Source organism: Thamnophis sirtalis, unplaced genomic scaffold, assembly GCF_051295495.1.
Source record: "Thamnophis sirtalis isolate CommonGarterSnake01/CBP01778 unplaced genomic scaffold, rThaSir2_p1.2 scaffold_11, whole genome shotgun sequence".
Lineage (NCBI taxonomy): Eukaryota > Metazoa > Chordata > Lepidosauria > Squamata > Natricidae > Thamnophis > Thamnophis sirtalis.
In genome coordinates this window covers 50665108-50683475 of record NW_028261391.1, presented here as the reverse complement: position 1 = coordinate 50683475, position 18368 = coordinate 50665108, and the positions used below count along the sequence as shown (strand labels likewise).

At 38.6% G+C, this 18368-nt stretch overlaps 1 protein-coding gene across 1 annotated transcript in view; it reads left to right on the top strand.

Moving 5' to 3' along the window:
• The window catches only part of LOC148043642 (VPS10 domain-containing receptor SorCS1-like), a 596751-nt gene extending 580357 nt beyond the window's left edge, over window positions 1-16394 (top strand). The window contains exons 24-28 of the mRNA XM_087726087.1: window positions 11256-11355; window positions 12429-12534; window positions 12647-12802; window positions 14754-14961; window positions 16126-16394. Of these exons, the coding sequence (XP_087582213.1) occupies window positions 11256-11355; window positions 12429-12534; window positions 12647-12802; window positions 14754-14898 (507 nt within the window). The 3' untranslated portion in view covers window positions 14899-14961; window positions 16126-16394. The remainder of the gene's footprint in view (window positions 1-11255; window positions 11356-12428; window positions 12535-12646; window positions 12803-14753; window positions 14962-16125) is intronic.
• The last annotated feature ends 1974 nt before the right edge of the window (window positions 16395-18368 follow it).

Below are 18368 nucleotides of genomic sequence, written 5' to 3'. Positions count from 1 at the left end.
ATAATAATAATAATAATAATAATAATAATAATAATAACCAGAAAAACAGGCCACAGTGGAATTCTGGAAAAAATTGTGGGAAAATGCAAAGGACTACAACAAGGAAGCAAAGTGGATACATGACTTTGAGAAAAGCATTGGCAACAAACAAATGCAAGTATTAGAAATAACAACTGAGATGGTCAAAAATCGAGTTAAAAAGGTAAAGAATTGGACATCACCTGGAAAGGACCAATTACATGGTTTCTGGCTCAAATATCTGACCAGTTTACATGCAATATTGGCCAGGCAACTGAATGAAATTTTACAAAAGGGCCAAATTGATGAATGGTTGACAACTGGAAAAACATACTTGATTCAGAAAGATGCAACTAAAGGAACAACACCTGAAAACTACAGACCAATAATATGCTTGCCAACAACCTTCAAATTACTCACAGGCATTATTGCAGATAACATGATGGATTATTTGGAAACAAACAACATCTTGCCAATAGAGCAAAAAGGAAACAAAAGAAGGAGCAGGGGCACAAAAAATCAGCTCCTAATTGATAAAATGATATTAGAAAATTGTAAGAACAGAAAAACGAACTTGAATATGGTCTGGATTGGTTACAAAAAGGCATTTGACTCACTGCCACATAGTTGGATCATAAAATGCTTAGAAACACCTGGCATTAGCAAAAATATTACATCCTTTACTGAAAAGGCGATGAAACAATGGAGAACTGAGTTAGCAGTAGGGAATGAGATCTACAGAATGATTAATATCAAGCGAGGAATTTTCCAGGGTGATTCACTTTCACCTCTTCTCTTCATCATCGCAATGATCCCACTATCAGTAATCTTAAAAAAAATGAAATTAGGCTACCAAACAGCCAAAGAAGCTGAAAAAATTTCGCATTTACTATATATGGATGATTTGAAACTCTATGGAAAGTCAGAAATAGAAATCCAATCATTGACAAACACAGTCCGAGTATTCAGCACCGATATTTCAATGCAGTTTGGCATTGAAAAATGCGCCACTGTATCCATAAAAAGGGGCAAAATCACTGCATGTGAGGGAATTGAAATGCCCAATGGACAATTAATTAAATGCAAAGAAAATGAAGCCTACAAATACTTAGGCATTCTGCAGTTGGATAACATCAAGCATGGAGAAGTAAAAACTATTGTCAGGCGAGAGTACACCAACAGAGTTAAGAAAATTTTGAAATCTAAATTGAATGGTGGAAATACAATCAAGGCCATAAATACCTGGGCAATACCAGTTATAAGATACACAGCTGGTATAGTTAACTGGACACAAGCTGATTTGGACATTTTGGACCGAAAAACCAGGAAACTAATGACAATGCACTACAGTTTACATCCACGTGGTGATACTGATAGACTATATCTGCCCCGAAAATCAGGTGGCAGAGGATTATTACAAGTGAAGCAAACAGTTGAAGAAGAAAAACATGCACTGGCTGATTATTTAAAAGAAAGTCAAGAACATCTATTAATTGAAATAAAGAACAAAAAACTACTGAAGACCCAACAGACAAAACAAGAATACAGAAAAGATGTGATAAAATCAAGAATGGAGAGTTGGCAGAACAAAGCACTGCATGGTGCTGCACTGCAATTTCTGGAAAAAATAAAAGATAAAGTGGACAGGGAACAAACTTGGTTATGGTTAAAAACAGGTACATTAAAGAAAGAAACAGAGTCACTAATCCTGGCTGCGCAAGAACAAGCTATCCGCACAAATGCCATTAAGGCCAAAATCGAAAAATCCTCTGATGATGCCAAATGCAGACTTTGCAAAGAAGCTGACGAAACTGTTGATCACATACTCAGCTGCTGTAAAAAAATCGCGCAGACTGATTATAAATTGCGGCACAATTCAGTAGCACAAATGATCCATTGGAATTTGTGCAAAAATTATAATATTAAAACAGCAACAAACTGGTGGGAACATCAGCCTGAAAAAGTCACAGAAAATCAGATGGTCAAGATCTTGTGGGATTTCCGTATACAAACCGACAAAATACTGGCGCATAATACACCAGACATCACACTGGTTGAGAAAAATAAGGTCACAATCATAGACATCGCAATACCAGGTGATAGCAGGGTCGCCGAGAAGGAACATGAAAAAATCGCAAGATACCAGGACTTAAAAATCGAAATTCAACGACTATGGCACAAACCAGTAGTGGTAATTCCAGTGGTAATTGGCACACTGGGTGCTATTCCAAAAGCACTTGAATTACATTTAAAACAGTTAAAAATTGACAAAATCACCATCAGTCAAATGCAAAAAGCTGCACTGCTTGGATCTGCACGTATATTACGAAAATACGTTACGACGTCCTAGGCCCCTGGGTGGGGCCCGACTAGTAACCAATGCCAAATCCGGCGAAACAACTGGCCGCTGTGATACAATTGTACAATAATAATAGAAGGAGAAGAAGAGGAGGAGGAGGAAGAGGAAGAAGAAGGGTTATTCATAGGGAAGAAAATATATGTCACTGAAAATGGCAATAATCCAATTTTTCAACTGAAATAAGATTATCTGTATTTAAACATTTTCAGTTTAGCTGCAAACTTAAGTGTACCAGCATGGCACAAGCTCAAAACTTTAAAGTTTCTTTGTTGATGATGAGCATATAAAATTTATCACTCATGAACCTGTACAAGAATATGTCAAGCACTGTTTTGTTGCTGATATGCATTTTATACTTAACAAACTTGTTATCAGTTCGAGGCTGATGATAGACAATATTTAGCTGGATTAATTGGGTATTGTGTACCATATTTACCAGTTTCTCCAGATAGTTAAATACAGTATATAAGATCTCCAAAATGCCATAATTTAAGTCTGGTTATTTGTGCCATGAGTGAAACGTCTGGGTTAAATTATCCAATGATTCATTCTTATTATTATTTTGGTTTTTTTTTTTAGCAGATGTAATAGTACATAGGAAAACCTCGGGAAATGGGCAAAGAGATACTACTTAGGGAACTATTAGGTAAGAAACATCATAATCCCCAGCTGCATAATAAGTACTATGTAGTGGGGGGGGAAATTTTCAGACTTGCAAGATTGATGTCAGCCTTCCCACTATGTTATCTCTCCCAGGTAAATCATCCAGGAAACAGGACTAGATTAACTAATTTTATTTTAGTTTAAGCCTACTTTAACTGACCCTTGCAAGTCTAAAGTACAGATGTCCTGCTGTCAGTTTTAATTGCTTGATACATTAGGGCAGATCCTTCCTAATTTTTTCTTTGTTCAGCCACTGATAATTCCTGCCTCTCTTGTCTGGTTTATCATCAACTCTTCTCCTTGTTCCCTAAGGTCCTCCCTACATTCCATTACACAGATAGTCCAGACAGGAAACATGACCAAATAAAGTAACCCTACTTTGTTGTAAAGCTACATTAACAGAAACTTGCAGGTCTTAAATTTCTCCTACTGTCATCTTTACAGCTTGATAATGTAGGGAGAGATAGTTCTGAACCTCTTGCTTCACCCATTATGTTATGCTATCTCTTGCCTGACCATTCTCAAAGCAGCATCTATTTACTCAGTCTCCTAAGGTCTTTCCCACATACAAATACAACAGTCCTTGGTATTCTCAGAGTCTTCTCCAATAACAATGTTCAAAAGTGTCAATACTCTTTCCAGCTTGTTTTTTCAAAGTCCAGCCCCTCATACCTTCTCACACAAGCCAAATGCAGAAAGATTCCGCTAAATCAGACTAAAATCACCCTAGTTCATTGTTGCCTGATGTTGAAGTTTATATTCAGTAGCCAGAACAATACATATTAAAAGTATTATAATATCTATGGTGATTTTATTTCTCCTTTATCCCAGTTGAGATTCCTATGGTACATTAAACATGAGAATAACTTTTTCACCCTGAAAGACATAGTTTTAAACAGGTTTTATTCCTATTGAATTGGTGAATGCGTCCTAATGATCTTATAAACTTCCTATTGAAGCAGCTTCCATCTGACATAAAAACACAGTCCTGACTTTATAGCACTAACCTTAGTTTATTATATAAGCCACAACATTAGCTCATTCATTTTGCTGACGTCTCTAATCCAGGATTTACAATGAAAATTCTGTGTTTATTTAGCATTTTAAATCAAAGCAAGACTTCGTATTCAAAAGCAGAAGGAATGAAGTCATCCACTATATTACAATGCTCCAGAGACCAGTCTGATAAATCCAATAATCATATAAGTAAAATATGGTCAGAAAAGAAGAAAATTGTATAAGGGGATTTGAATGAGAGAAAAGTCTATTTTACACTTTGCCATCCTATAGAAAGAGTTAATTGTTATGAATTTCTAAGTCCATCGTTTGAACTGCTAGAGTTCAACATCACAACACCACTAATTAAAGTGTGCTGGATTTATAAGTGGACATAGCTGTAGGGGTTCTATATGCCAAGCAGTGAAAATTAGAAGGCACAACAGCTTTTAAAAACTAAGACCAATATTATACTCCAGTGGCTCCACTGATGAATGTGCACATGAAGAAGCAGAAAGGTGGGGGTGTTCCAAATTTGCATTTGAAATTGTAGTATTATTCTGAATGACACAAAAATAAAACAGCCTGAAGCCAGGCAAATCATATCAAGAACGTCATAAGGATGAGGATGTAAACTGTGAACTGGGTGCCTTAGTTTGTCAAAGGAGTCTCGGGAACTTTTCTTTCGTATCAGGGTAATTTGATTACATTAAGGGATGGGCTATCCAGTCCCATGCCAATGTCTTAGGTATTCATTTTGTTTCTTGCATATTGATTCATTATCATCCCATTCTGTGGATTTTTAAAAATGCATAAAAGTCTTGTTTTTAGAAATACTTTACCCTAAATTATGATTTTATATGTATTTATTCAGCTAGAGTTTCCATTTTATTCTCATTTTGCCACTTTTTAAAGTCAAGACCTACAATGCAATACATGACAATGACATATCAAAGAACTTAGCGATGTGAAAACCAAGAAAAATGAATTTGTCTTATAAAGAAGAATATGAAGAACAGCGGGGTTACAATAAATTCTCATGTCAAAGTTACAATTTAGTGTAGCAGGAAGTGTGAAAGTCAATCCTTGTGGCACAGAGGAAAAGCAGCTTTCAGCAAGACACTAGAGGGCAGCATTGCACCTTTCCCTGTGAATTCAGGCTCTTGTACATCCACATACAACCTTACTTCATTCATTTTATAACCTAATTACACTGGATTGGATTATCATCACATTGAAATTCATATTGAAACCAATGGCTGAATATGACAAATCTGCTGTTGACATTTTGTTCAGAATTCACAAAACATGAAGTATGTTTTTAAAACTTGAGATCTTGACTAAACCTATTATTCATTTTTGAAGTTTCTACATGTCCGTGAACATTTACTTCTGTTTATTTAAGTGCAAGAAAGGTTGCCTAATTGTATCTGATTTCAAACCTCATTGTTCCGGACTGCAATATAAACAAAAGGCTTTTTCTAATAATACATTCTTTTTGCTATGTATCATATTTTTGATGTGTCCTTCTATCATTGTTACGACTGTATCCATGGTAAGCATCATGCAGTATTTTCCAGCAAACAGTGCAGGGCCACTTTTAACTGTAGTCCCAATTAACACTTTTAGGATGGCATGGGTCACAATGAATATGGTAATGGACAATTAAATACATAGGGGCAGAGCCAGAATTTTAGATATACAATAGTTCTTTCTTTTTTAATTGTTTTTAAATGGACTAAATCTATCTAGGGCTTGTAGTACAGTTTTTATATAATTTTTTGAGTTATAGGAAACTGTTGCCATATTTTTTTGGAGAAATTATAGTTGGGGTGGGGTGTTTAAGAAATATGGTTCACCACCTCAGGTTGCCAGCTCCTGTTTTAAACCTCCTCTGTTTCCTATTTTGAAAATGTAGTTTTGTTTAAAATGTTTAAAAAGCTACCTCTTTAAATTGCTGTGATCTTCAGTTTGCAGATCATGATGTTGTATGTTATGAGATAGTTACACTGCACTCAGGTTCACATAGCAGTTGAAATAAACAGGTTTCTAAAGAATATGGGTACTGTTGACAAAGTAAAATACCTATAATGTAAAATAAATGTGTACAAGTATCATGATAGTAGTTTTGAATGAAAGTTTTTTGTCCTTCTATTAAAATTAGTTATTGTTATACTTCAAAATTCATGTTAGACCCAATGTGAGTTATAGGGAATGTCTATAAGTATCCATTTTGCCTCATATATATAGCATGTGCAAGAAATATACTCTTTACAAACTACTTCAATTTTAGGCAACTAAAATAATTTCTGTTTCGTAGTGAGTCCTGAATGGTGTTTGCCAAAGAAGCAGTAGCCAGTATTAAATTAAGGAGCCAGATGTACTTAAAAAATAATAGAGAATAGAAAACAACAACAGTCTCATGTATGAAAAATAGAAGAGACTGCATACGTTCACATCAGAGCTGCATTTTAGAGTAGAATTGAAAATTGAAAATGGACTTGCAATGGATGGAAATGTATTTTTTATGAAAATGTATCATTAGCATTTGCAGGTATCATTGGCTAAGACACTGAACTTGTCCATCAGAAAGGTCAGCAGTTTGGCAGTTTGTCCCAGCTCCTGCCAACCTAGCAGTTGGAAAGTTTAGTTTAGTTTTTTAGTTTTATTAAACATTTATAGGCCGCCCTTTTCCCTGAGGGGACTCAGGGCGGCTTACAATAATAGGGGAGGGGAGTGCAGGACAAAACACAAAAAGAAAATGTGAGTAAAACCTGGGCAAATGCCCCCCTGGTCACAGCTGACAAGCGATGGTCGAAACTCAGCTGTGGGTCCAGGAAGACTCCCAAGTTGCGGACCCTGTCTGAGGGGTATAAATTTTGACCCCCCAGCCTGAGTGATGGAACGTCGGCCAAATTGTTGGGAGGAAAACACAACACTCGGTCTTGTCCGGGTTGAGTACCAGTTTGTTAGCTCTCATCCAGTCTTTAACAGCCTCAAGGCCCCGGTTCATCACGTCCACCGCTTCATTGAGTTGACACGGGGCAGACAGATACAACTGTGTATCGTCCGCGTATTGGTGGTATTTTATCCCGTGCCTCCGAATGATCTCGCCCAGCAGTTTCATGTATATGTTAAATAGTAGGGGGGATAAGACCGAACCCTGCGGCACCCCATAAGTTAGGGGCCTCGGGAACGATCTCTGCCCCCCTACCAACACCGACTGCGACCTGTCCGAGAGGTAGGAGGAGAACCACTGCAGAACCCCCACCTCCCGCAGTCGTCGCAGAAGGATACCATGGTCGATGGTATCGAAAGCCGCTGAGAGGTCAAGGAGAACCAGGATGGACGCATGGCCTCCATCTCTGGCTCTCCACAGATCATCGGTCAATGCGACCAAAGCGGTTTCTGTGCTGTAACCAGGCCTGAAGCCGGACTGGAAGGGGTCAAGGTAGTTAGCTTCCTCCAAGGTATGCTGAAGCTGGAAGGCCACCACCTTCTCAACAACCTTCCCCACGAAGGGGAGGTTGGAGACTGGACGGTAGTTATTAAGAGCGGCTGGATCCAAGGATGGTTTCTTCAGGAGGGGTCTCACCACCACCGCCTTGAGCGCGGCGGGGAAGTGCCCCTCCCGAAGAGAGGTGGTAACAATCGCCTGGATCCAGCCTCGTGTCACCTCGCTGCTGTTGGCAACCAGCCAGGAGGGACACGGGTCCACTATACAGGTGGAGGCACTCACAGCTCGCATAGCCTTGTCCACATCCCCGGAGGCAACATCCTGAAACTCAACCCAGAGATGGTCTGCGAAGTCATTCCCCTGTGTCTCAGCTGGATCTGCGGGAGTGGAGTCCAGGTCCGACCGAAACCGAGCAACTTTGTCTGCCAAGAATTGAACATACTCCTCAGCCCTACCCTGTAAGGGGTCCCCCGTCTCCCTCCTATTTAGGAGGGAGCGGGTTATCCTAAACAGGGCGGCTGGGCGGGACTCGGCAGACGCTACCAAGGTGGCAATGTGTGTTCTTTTAGCTGTTCTTAATGCCCAGATGTATTCCTTGGTGCATGCTGTCAAAAGTGCCCAGTTCGGTTCGGACCTATCGGATCTCCACTGGTGCTCTAGGCGTCTCCTCCGGCGCTTTATCTCCCGGAGCTCCTGGTGAACCAAGGAGGCCTCTGGGAGCCGCTGACCCGGAGGGGCCGTAGTGGTGCAATCCGGTCCAGAGACTCTGACGCTGCCGAGTGCCAGGCAGCAGCAAGAGTCTCCGCTGAACTGTGGGCGAGAGTATCAGGAATAACCCCAAGCTCCGTCTGGGACCTTACAGGGTCCATAAGTCGCCTGGGGCGGAACCACCTGGTTGGTTCCTCCTCCCTACGGTGGGGGTTTGGCCTCCAGAAGTCTAGCCTCAGTAGGCAGTGGTCTGACCACGACAGGGGTATGATCTCATTACCCCTCAGATCAAGATCATAACTCCACTGCTCCAAGAGGAATACGAGGTCGAGTGTGTGACCCGCTGAGTGGGTTGGGCCTCGAATTACCTGGGTCAAGCCCATGGCTGTCATGGAAGCCATGAACTCCTGCGCTCCGTCAGAGCGTTCACCGAGCGAATGCAAGTTGAAGTCCCCCAGAACCATAAGCCTAGGGAACTCAACTGCTAGCTCGGCTTCTGACTCGAGGAGTGAGGGGAGGGCTGCTGCAATGCAGTTGAGAGGCAGGTACGTTAGCAGCAGACCCACTTGACCCTTGAGGTCCAGCTTCAACAGTAGGGACTCACACCCGACAAGCTCTGGAGCAGGGATCCTACGAGGTGCTAAAGACTCCCGGACTACAATAGCCACACCGCCACCCCTTCCCTGGGCTCTCAGCTGATGAAGCACCTGAAATCCGTCTGGGCACATCTCTACGAGGGGGACTCCTCCCTCCGTGCCCAGCCATGTCTCAGTAATACATGCCAGGTCTGCCCCCTTGTCTAAAATCAAGTCCCGGACGAGGGGAGCCTTATAAACAACAGACCTGGAATTTAGCGACAGCAGCCGGAGACCAGGGTCCTGATTACTCGCGCCATCTGACCTTGGAGTGGGACTCCTAGGGCTGGAAGGAGGGATCTCTGTGATATAGCGAACCCTCCTTCCCCGGTAATGGCCTGCCCTAAAGTCCCCGCCGTATCTGCCCCTCCCTGTTATGACCGCAATGCCCCGACCCTCTCCCGTGGATGTAGTTCCCCCAACCACCCCGGTGACCCCCGCATACCCCGCCAGGACCTCCGAATCAGTCATACCCAAACTCTCACACAGACAGTCCTCACTAAAGAGTTAAAACACAAATACAGCAATATTAATAGTAAAAAGTGAGTTCATTCATACCATCCCATACAATCCCATGCACTCAACATACCTATTTAAAAAATAAAATTAGAAAAATTGCGCAGGTTCAATGATGTTAAAATGATGTTAAAATGATAGCCACTAGGGGGAGTCCAAGTTCATAACAATCCAAGTTAATCCCCAAAGGTTCTGCAAACTGGGCGGGTGTTAGCAAATGATGTTGCAGGCAACCAATGATAAGATAAGGCGCCGCCATCGGGTGGGGGGGGGAGAGGCAGCCTGGGAAATTGAAACGGCGGCAACAGAACCTGCCGTCCAGTCCCGACCACTCTGCTGTTGGAATCCAATCCCCCCTTCCTTAGGCAAGGCAAAAAGTGCCTCATGTAACACACCGCCCAGCGTCCAGTACAGTCCAAGCACAGTCCAGGCACAAGGGGTCTCAAACCACCCTCGTGCCGTCTCCATTCGACTGGGGGGGAAGGCTGTTCCGGATGGCTACCAAACGCTCCTCGCGCTGTTCGTGCCACCCGTGCTGTCAAGGGGGAGGGGGAGGGAGAGCTGCTCATATGTTTCTTCCTCACTGACTCCCAGGTCTCCCAGGTCTCAAACCAACCCGCAGCAGTTCTTCGGCTTAAAAAGCTTACTCGAGCCGTCTGTGGCGTCCATAGCGTCTCAGAGGGGGGGGCTCTCTGATAACCACCGTTCTCGGGTCCTCTCCAGTTCTTCTCGCCCAGGCTTAACTCCCTGGGTGCTAGATGCCACTGCCGCCGCTATCGCCCCTATCAAGCGCAAAACAAGCCGCCCCACAGCTGGTCTACAAACCGCTCTACAGCTGATCTTCAACCCGTTGCGCCACAAACCAGGATGAAAAGAAAAGATTCGGCACATTCCAGGTGCCTGGGGGCATGTAAAAATACAAGTAAAAAAATAGGAATCACCTTTGGTGGGAAAGGTTCCGTGTGCCTTTGGTGTCTAGTCATGCAGGCCACATGACCACGGAGACGTCTTCGTGGCCACACAATGTTGGCTCTTCGGCTTTGAAACAAAGATGAGCACCACCCCCTAGAGTCAGGAATGACTAGCACATATGTCCAAGGAGAACCTTTAGCTTTGCCTTTTAAGGATTCTTTAAAAGAATATTATATGGTTGCATCGTACATAAGATGATTTCTCTGACATCAGCATCCAGTTACAAAATATATATATATATACTTGCTGTTATATTTACCATTCAATCTGAAGTTTTGCAGTAGGGGATATTTCTATTAAAAGACACCTTCGGATTATTAAGCCGGCATCCAGCAGAGAAGAGAAACCTGCCCTGGTAGATTTGTTCATTTTTTTCGTGGATGTATTCTTCAAATATTGTTTTCTTGGTATTTATTTTGTAACATCTCTTTGTGAAGGAAAAATAAAATAGGTTTGTGGAGAAAAAATGTACATAACTTGTATTAAAAGTTTTGTACAGCATATGATGGGTGGCATTTCAAAAGTATGTGATACAAGAAGTCAAAGGATTCGTGATTGTAATAAAGGGTTATGGTAACCAAGCTGTTTATTTTGCCCTAGTCAATTTGAGGGTAAAAGAAAAGTGCTATTAAGCTATATGTTGTTCATAGACTGCAATTTTCAGTCTATGGTGTAGAACTTGGTGTAGAACTTCAGTATATATTGTTATTTCCTTTACTGTACATAATCACATGATTCACCAATTGCCAGATTAAATTATGGGGCTGGAACCATTCATAAACATCCATTTGTTTGTTAAGAAAAGATTTATATAACATATTTATTTCATTTCTGCACCAAGACTTTTTCATTCTTTATTTAGCAATCAGCATTTTCTGGTTGAGTGATAGCATACAAAAGAGTTTATATATCTATTTCTTCCTTATTCTAGATTTCAGAAATATTGGTCCAGAAATTAAACCAAAATGCCATTCAGTTTGACTTAAAACCTGGAGTTAGAATCCTTGTTCATGCTGCTCATTTAATAGCAGGTTGGTGCTGATTCTTTAACAATTGAGCTAGCATTGCTGAAACAGTTAATTGGCAATGCTTTCATGATGGAATTGTAGATTTTTAATGTTCAGAATATTTTTCTACTTTTATTTTATTGACATGTATTTAAAATACTTCTTTGTGATAAAATGCAATACAATACATAGCTAAAGTTCTATTACATTTATTGAGACTTAATCACAGCTAATGTCCAGAATATTAGAAAAGGGAAAATGCTGTGAATGGAGGTAGTTCTCAAGATTTAGTGGTAAGAGATACCTTTACAAAGAAATATGCTACATAATTTTTTTAATTCACTTCATGGTTTTGATAACTACCAGCAGTTCTTTCTATTTCTTCATCTTAAAAAAATCAAATCAAGAAACCAAGTTGTGAAAATGTAGCTGAAATTAAACATGTGTATCTCATTGGCTCCATAGGTATGGTACTTTTGTATAAAAGGATAGAAAAGTACATCATTCACCAAATTTTAATTCTACGAAGATGCAATTTATTCATACAATTTAATTCAAAAGTGCTAGAACAAATGTACTTACAATGATGACTACCAAAAAAGAGAGATACTTTTTTATTCCAGAGACTGAATTAAAACACCCCATATTTTTGTTATTATCTTTGGCTATTTTAATACACATGTCCAGAAAAAGTTAACCTAAACCGTCACAACTATAGCAGATTAAAAAGGGGTTTTGTTTCTTGATATTAACATTCCTTGAACTTCATCTGCAATAGGTAATCATCTGAGAACTGAAGCCATATGAATCACTAACCACCTGCCATAACCAACTTAAATAAATCATTATTGACTTCTATTCTGAAAAGTTTGTAGTCTGTGTATCAGATGTTAAGACTATAAAAGCATAGAAGTGCCCTAGTGCAGAAAAGACAGATAATTGTACAGATTGTTCAATAAGAGTGCAACCTTAGTTGGAAAAGTTCAAGAACATCAGTGATGGTTTGTTTAAAAAAAGTCATTCTACACTTTCTTTATGTGCCTATGGCTGAATATACTATTGTCTAATTTTTGAAACTTCTTTTTAATTTTTTATAGCTCCACTCATAGATGTCACGCCTAGCCATAGTGGTTCAGCCATGCTAATGTTACTGTCTGTAGTATTTGTGGGATTGGCAGTATTTGTAATTTACAAATTCAAAAGGTATGTGAGTTTTTTTCCTGACTTTCTTTCCATCCTTCTAGCCGTGTGAAAGCATAATTCAAAGAGAGCCTTAGCATACACATAGCAATGATGGTTTTTGTTAATGTTTTAGGAAGATTCCGGGCATTAATGTTTATGCACAGATGCAGAATGAGAAAGATCAAGAGATGGTCAGTCCAGGCAGTCAAAGTGAAAGCATTCCTAATGTCCCTCAGAGGGAGCTGATGAACCCACAGCAACTAGTAGATGAGAAGTTGGATACCAGCCCATAGGTAAATAAACTAAGCCAGCCAATAGCTGGTCAAAGTTTGCATTCTGATTGGCTAAAACTATTCTGACTTTTCCAACCTCTTCTGCTAAAACACTCAATATTCCCACTGATCTATTAACACATCTAAATTTCTCTAAATTAACACAAATATTCTTTACCCCACCTCTTCTAATTAATGAATCAGAAATTATGAGATAACATTTTATTTTTATTGTAGTAAATGTCACAATAGTTAATTAGGGCTATGGGGAAAAATATTCTACCATCATAAATACCTTTATTCAAGGAAACATTTCTCCATTTTTGGTTTATATTTTGTGGCCACAAAATCATCTTTCAATGAACTTTTTTATGTTTTATGACATATGCCACTCAGTCACTTACTGAGATGTTGTAAGTAAACAAGCAAACAAACAAACTTACACTAATCACTAGACAAAATATAAAATTCTCCTTTATGGTATCATGACAAATTACTAGCTATCATTATTACAATACTAGCTGAATTTATTTTTCTATTTTTATTCTTTTATATATATCATACCTTTTATGCAATCTCTCACAAGAATTAAACTGAACACAAATGGAAACCATTACAATTAATACAACAACAAAGGTATTTTATTCAAAAATCTTTGAATAAAAAAGTGTGCTTTCTAAATACCTTTGCACAGCCACTGCTGTATATCCCATCACATATGTTTCTCAAACTTGGCAATTTTAAAATGCATGGACTTCAACTCCCAGAATTCCCAAGCCAGCATATGAGCCTCCTAAAGACGGACATCTCCTTATAGTTTTATTGATTTGTGCAATCCTGCAAAAAAAAGGATAATTTGATAATTAGTAAGGCTAACTAATTTAGGATGTTAACGATAGTCATTATTTTATATTTCAGCCAGACATATATTTACAACCATGGTAAACTTTAAAAAGTAGTTATAATATAGCTTCTCCAAATAAGTCTAAGAGACCAACTATTATTTCAGTTTCAATTAGAATTTCTGAATTTCATATAAAGGCAGCTGTATATTAACGAAGTTTGGATAAACTCTGAGGAAAGTTTTACTGGAGGTGAGTTTGCCAATGCACTACTTTCAAATTCTTTGCTGCACATATTAGCATGACATGGCCTTTTAGAACATACAATGAAGGGTACCTTGGAGGTGTCCTAGTCAAACCCCCTGCTCAAACAGGACTGAGACTCTCTATTCTTTGAATATAGCCTTTGAATGGACTCTGTCTGGTTCATATTTGTATTCCAGTTTACAATAATATTACAATAATATAATCTGCTCACAAAATTTGAGGATAGTATTTTTTGCTTTATGTTGAACCTATTATCAAGATTTAGGAAAGATATGAATGATAAAGTGGGTGAAGCAAATAGAAAAGAAGTATATTTGATCTGATGTTATTTTAAATTCAAAGGTAGGTTAAATTAATAGGTATAGCTAATATGTACATGATTTATGTATTTAATATTTTCCCAAATTTGACAACAGAAGAAGTAATGTGTAAGTAATCTGTGGTGACACAGTGGTTAGAATGCAGTATTGCAGGCTATTTCAGCTCATTGCCAGAAATTTGATTCTGACCAGCTGAAGGTTGACCCATCCTTCCATCCTTCTAAGGTCGGTAAAATGAAGACCCAGATTGTTGGAGGCAATACACTGACTCTGTAAACCACATAGAGAGTGCTGTAAAGCACTATGAAGCAGTGCTATTGCTATATATTGCCAATTAGCAATATTTTGGAAGGGCACGTTATGCATTCTTCTGGAAATGTATTATTAATTATGATCAAATGCATGCAACTGTATTTATTACTGAAGCTGTTGTTGTACTTTATCCTTCATTTCTCTTCCTTCCCTTCCCCTTGCACATGTAGATTAGTATTCAAGGATTGTACTTTTAATGAATCCAACTGATTCTGGCTGGGGTTATTTGTAGGGTTGCCAGATTTCCAAAGACCAATTCTTGTTCACAAGAGGCTATTGGGAGGAAAATCTCCTGGACATCCTGGACACCAACCAGCGAGCGTGACCAGACAGCCAAGGACTGCCCAGGGTCCAGGACCAGACAGTGCATAGACTCTTGCCTTGCTGATAAGCACACTGGCGGTCAGATGTCTGAGGAATGCTCGTCAGGCGCAGGTGCGCTGGGTTGCTGACCCACTGATTAGTACACTGGTGGTCAGTTGAAGGGGTGGGGGACTGGAGCAGCTGCCTTTAGGGCACAAGACCAAAATAACCATGTTAAAGTACATGAATAATCTGGAACCCTTCCAGAGCTGCCAGTCATAAAGTTTGATTATAAATATTGTCCTGGGCAGTGGACAAAGCAGATGGTTTCTATACTGTCCAAGTTCATCATGGATATCTGGCAACCCTATTTGGATTTAGCCTTGGCTGTATCCAAGCCAGTAATTACCATAATTCAATTTTAAAATGTTTTGAAATGTTTGGGCTCAGCCTTGGACAATATAACATAGAGAGAGAAATTATATCCTTCTGTAATCATATTTTAATATAAGGTGCAGTTTTTGTGCATATATTTGTCTTATTGCTTCAAGAGCCTTTTATGGCCAGTTTAAGTGATAATTAAATAAATATATTCAGAAGGATTCTTAATGTATGGGAGTTGCCTATAATGTATGTGACAGAAGTATGTGTATATGAGTGAAAATATCTCCAAATGCATATAATGATTAAAAATTGAAAGAAAAGCAGCATAGATTCATAGAACAGAAGATTTTTCCCTGAAAATCCATGCTGCATCAGCAAAGAAAGTAGAGTTCATTGTCAATTCTATACAGATGCTTTAGATAGCCCAACGATTAGAATTTTAGGAATTTTTGAACAAACTTAGTTCCTCAATAATTCTCTAGAAATTAACCACTAAATGTAAAATCTGATTAATGGCCTTTTTTTTTTTTTTGCTCAGTTTCAGGCCTCCAGTCTTTGAGGAAAGACAAAAACCTCAGCAGATTGTCAAAGAACTGTCACTTTATATTTGATTTCAAATATTATCAAAAGTAAGCACTTTAACTCAAAGATATCCAACCAGTCCAGTTCCTTCCTTTGTCACAGGCTGGACTTTAATTTGACAGGGTTAAGACATGCTCATTAGTTTGGAAACAAGATATGTGCAGCCTTTTAAATGACAAGCAGGCACTTAAGATGAGCATAATGTCTCAGTAAGCAACATTTACATCCAAAGTATTGAAAATCAGGATACTGAGAAGTTTCCTGTTCCCTCAGTTGCTCTTTGTTATTTTGCTAATTTAAATTTATTGTGTTTATCTCTCTTTACTACAGGAAGTATTTCCACAGTTGCTGAGACTCAAAGCACAAAAGAAATTCCTACCTGTATCAATGTTTGAAACAAGGACACCAATCTATCTTTATCCCCTTCAATATAATATTGGACTTTTGATTCTTCTGATGACAAAAAAGGTTTTTAGCTTTAAGCCTGTGCATGTGGATGTCATTTGGGTAATATTTAGAATGTACAGGTGCTCTATTTTAGTGGGGTAAAAGGAAAACACTACTTCCTCATAATCCTTTTCCCATTTCCTTTTCTAATCAAGATTTAATTTTAGATGATCCATACTGATATACGCCAAGAATGTGCATGGGGAATTTTGGGAGGGAATTTAGGTGAATGTAAACTTGCTGACTTTCAGTATAACTCCTAACATTTTTAGCACTGAGGGATAATAGATGACTTTGGCACTACAGGCTACATTCCTGAAATATAGAGAAAAATGTAATAGAGTTTTAAAAACGTAACAGTTTTATTATTTTCCCCCTTGTGTTTTCATCTGGTATTTTATGTACTCCCTAAAATAATTTGTCTGGAGTTCTTTTAGTTTTGTTAAAGGCAGGGCAAGACAAACAGAAAAAAATGTGTTTTTCACTGCCAAAAAACAAAATACTTTATAATAGTTGATTAACACTTTCATTCATGCCATTCTAGTTCAAGAACAACAAAAAACAACTATCCTTATTGATATAAATCTAGTCAGAGAGTTTGAATATCAGTTATAGCTTGTCTTTGTCATCATTAGGTACCTCTTTAACCCTCCAAATTAATAAAGACTTCCAGTTCCATCCCATCTATTCACTTTGGAAATAATTATTCATTAGTAGATTGGAACTAATTGGGAAGAATATTATTTCCTATAGTTTCCACATTGTTGCCTCTTTCCAAATGTATTGGCGGATTTTTAAAATGGTTTTTTAAAAAGCCCAAAATTAGAGTCATTTGGTATATTGAGTGAATATTATAGATAAATTGGTTCAATCTATGAGCCAACAATCATCAACTTTCAAAAAGACTTGTTCCAGAGGAATAAATTGCAAGTCCTGCTATTCCTGAACTTTATACAGAAATGATGTTTGCGTGATTTCATTATAAACATGCCACAAAATGTAGATAATAGTATAATAGATAATGTAGACATAACAGAAACCTTTAAATCAAGTTGTACTATTTACATGAAATGTTTTCCCCATACTGGGGCTAATTTTACATCTTGTAGCTGGAATATATCAACATCCTTTGCCATATAATTAACTTTTCAGATAGATGCTAAATATATTTCCATATCTATTTAAAAACCATCTACCATTTTTATTTCATTGTTTTTATTGCATCATGAAATATAACAGTTCCAGCTACAAGTTCTACAGAGCAGACTCAAATACATTATTTTTCTAGACTGAGTCAGGGAAAATGTTCAACTGAGCAGATTTTAGTTCCTCCAAATTTGTAACCAATTGGAAATAATCCTCACTGGGGACCTGATGTACATGTTAGCTGTAAACTGAAAGTTGATTAATGCATTAAAGATATAATCCATATGTTGAGAATGACTTTTAATTGTAAGCCTGATGATTGAAAGACCTGGCCTATTTTTTTTTATTCACTGGTTGGTTCCCCACTGCTGGATTTTTTTAAACTTTTTGCTTAATGAAAAGTTACACTCTAGTAAAGATATTATCTTATTACAAATATTGGATTCAATATGAGAAATATAATTCCCATGACACCAGCTCCTGGAGTGCGCATGCACTAATGCAGTGGTTCTCAACCTGTGGGTTGGGACCCCTTTGGGGGTCGAACGACCCTTTCACTGGGGTCACCTAAGACTATCGGAAAACACATATTTTTGAAAAAATACGAAAAACAAAATAATTTTATGGTTGGGGGTCACCACAACATGAGGAACTGTATTAAAGGGTCGCGGCATTAGGAAGGTTGAGACCCACTGCACTAATGGGACATGAACACTCTCTTGGAATAGCAACCTTCCAGTATGAATTGGATGCCCTTATCTGTTTCTAGCATAGAGCATAAAGTAACATCAAATAAAGTAAGGAATATGAGGGATTATGTAATTCATTGAAAATGTAAGGTCTTGAAGCTCTGTTATTTAATTCTAAAGCATTGAATCCATAAAGTGTTGGTTGAGGTACATTACAGAGATGTAAAATACTAGTAAAATATCTACCTCACTTACCCAGGTAAGTAAGTTAGTCCAATGAAACTGTTTTCC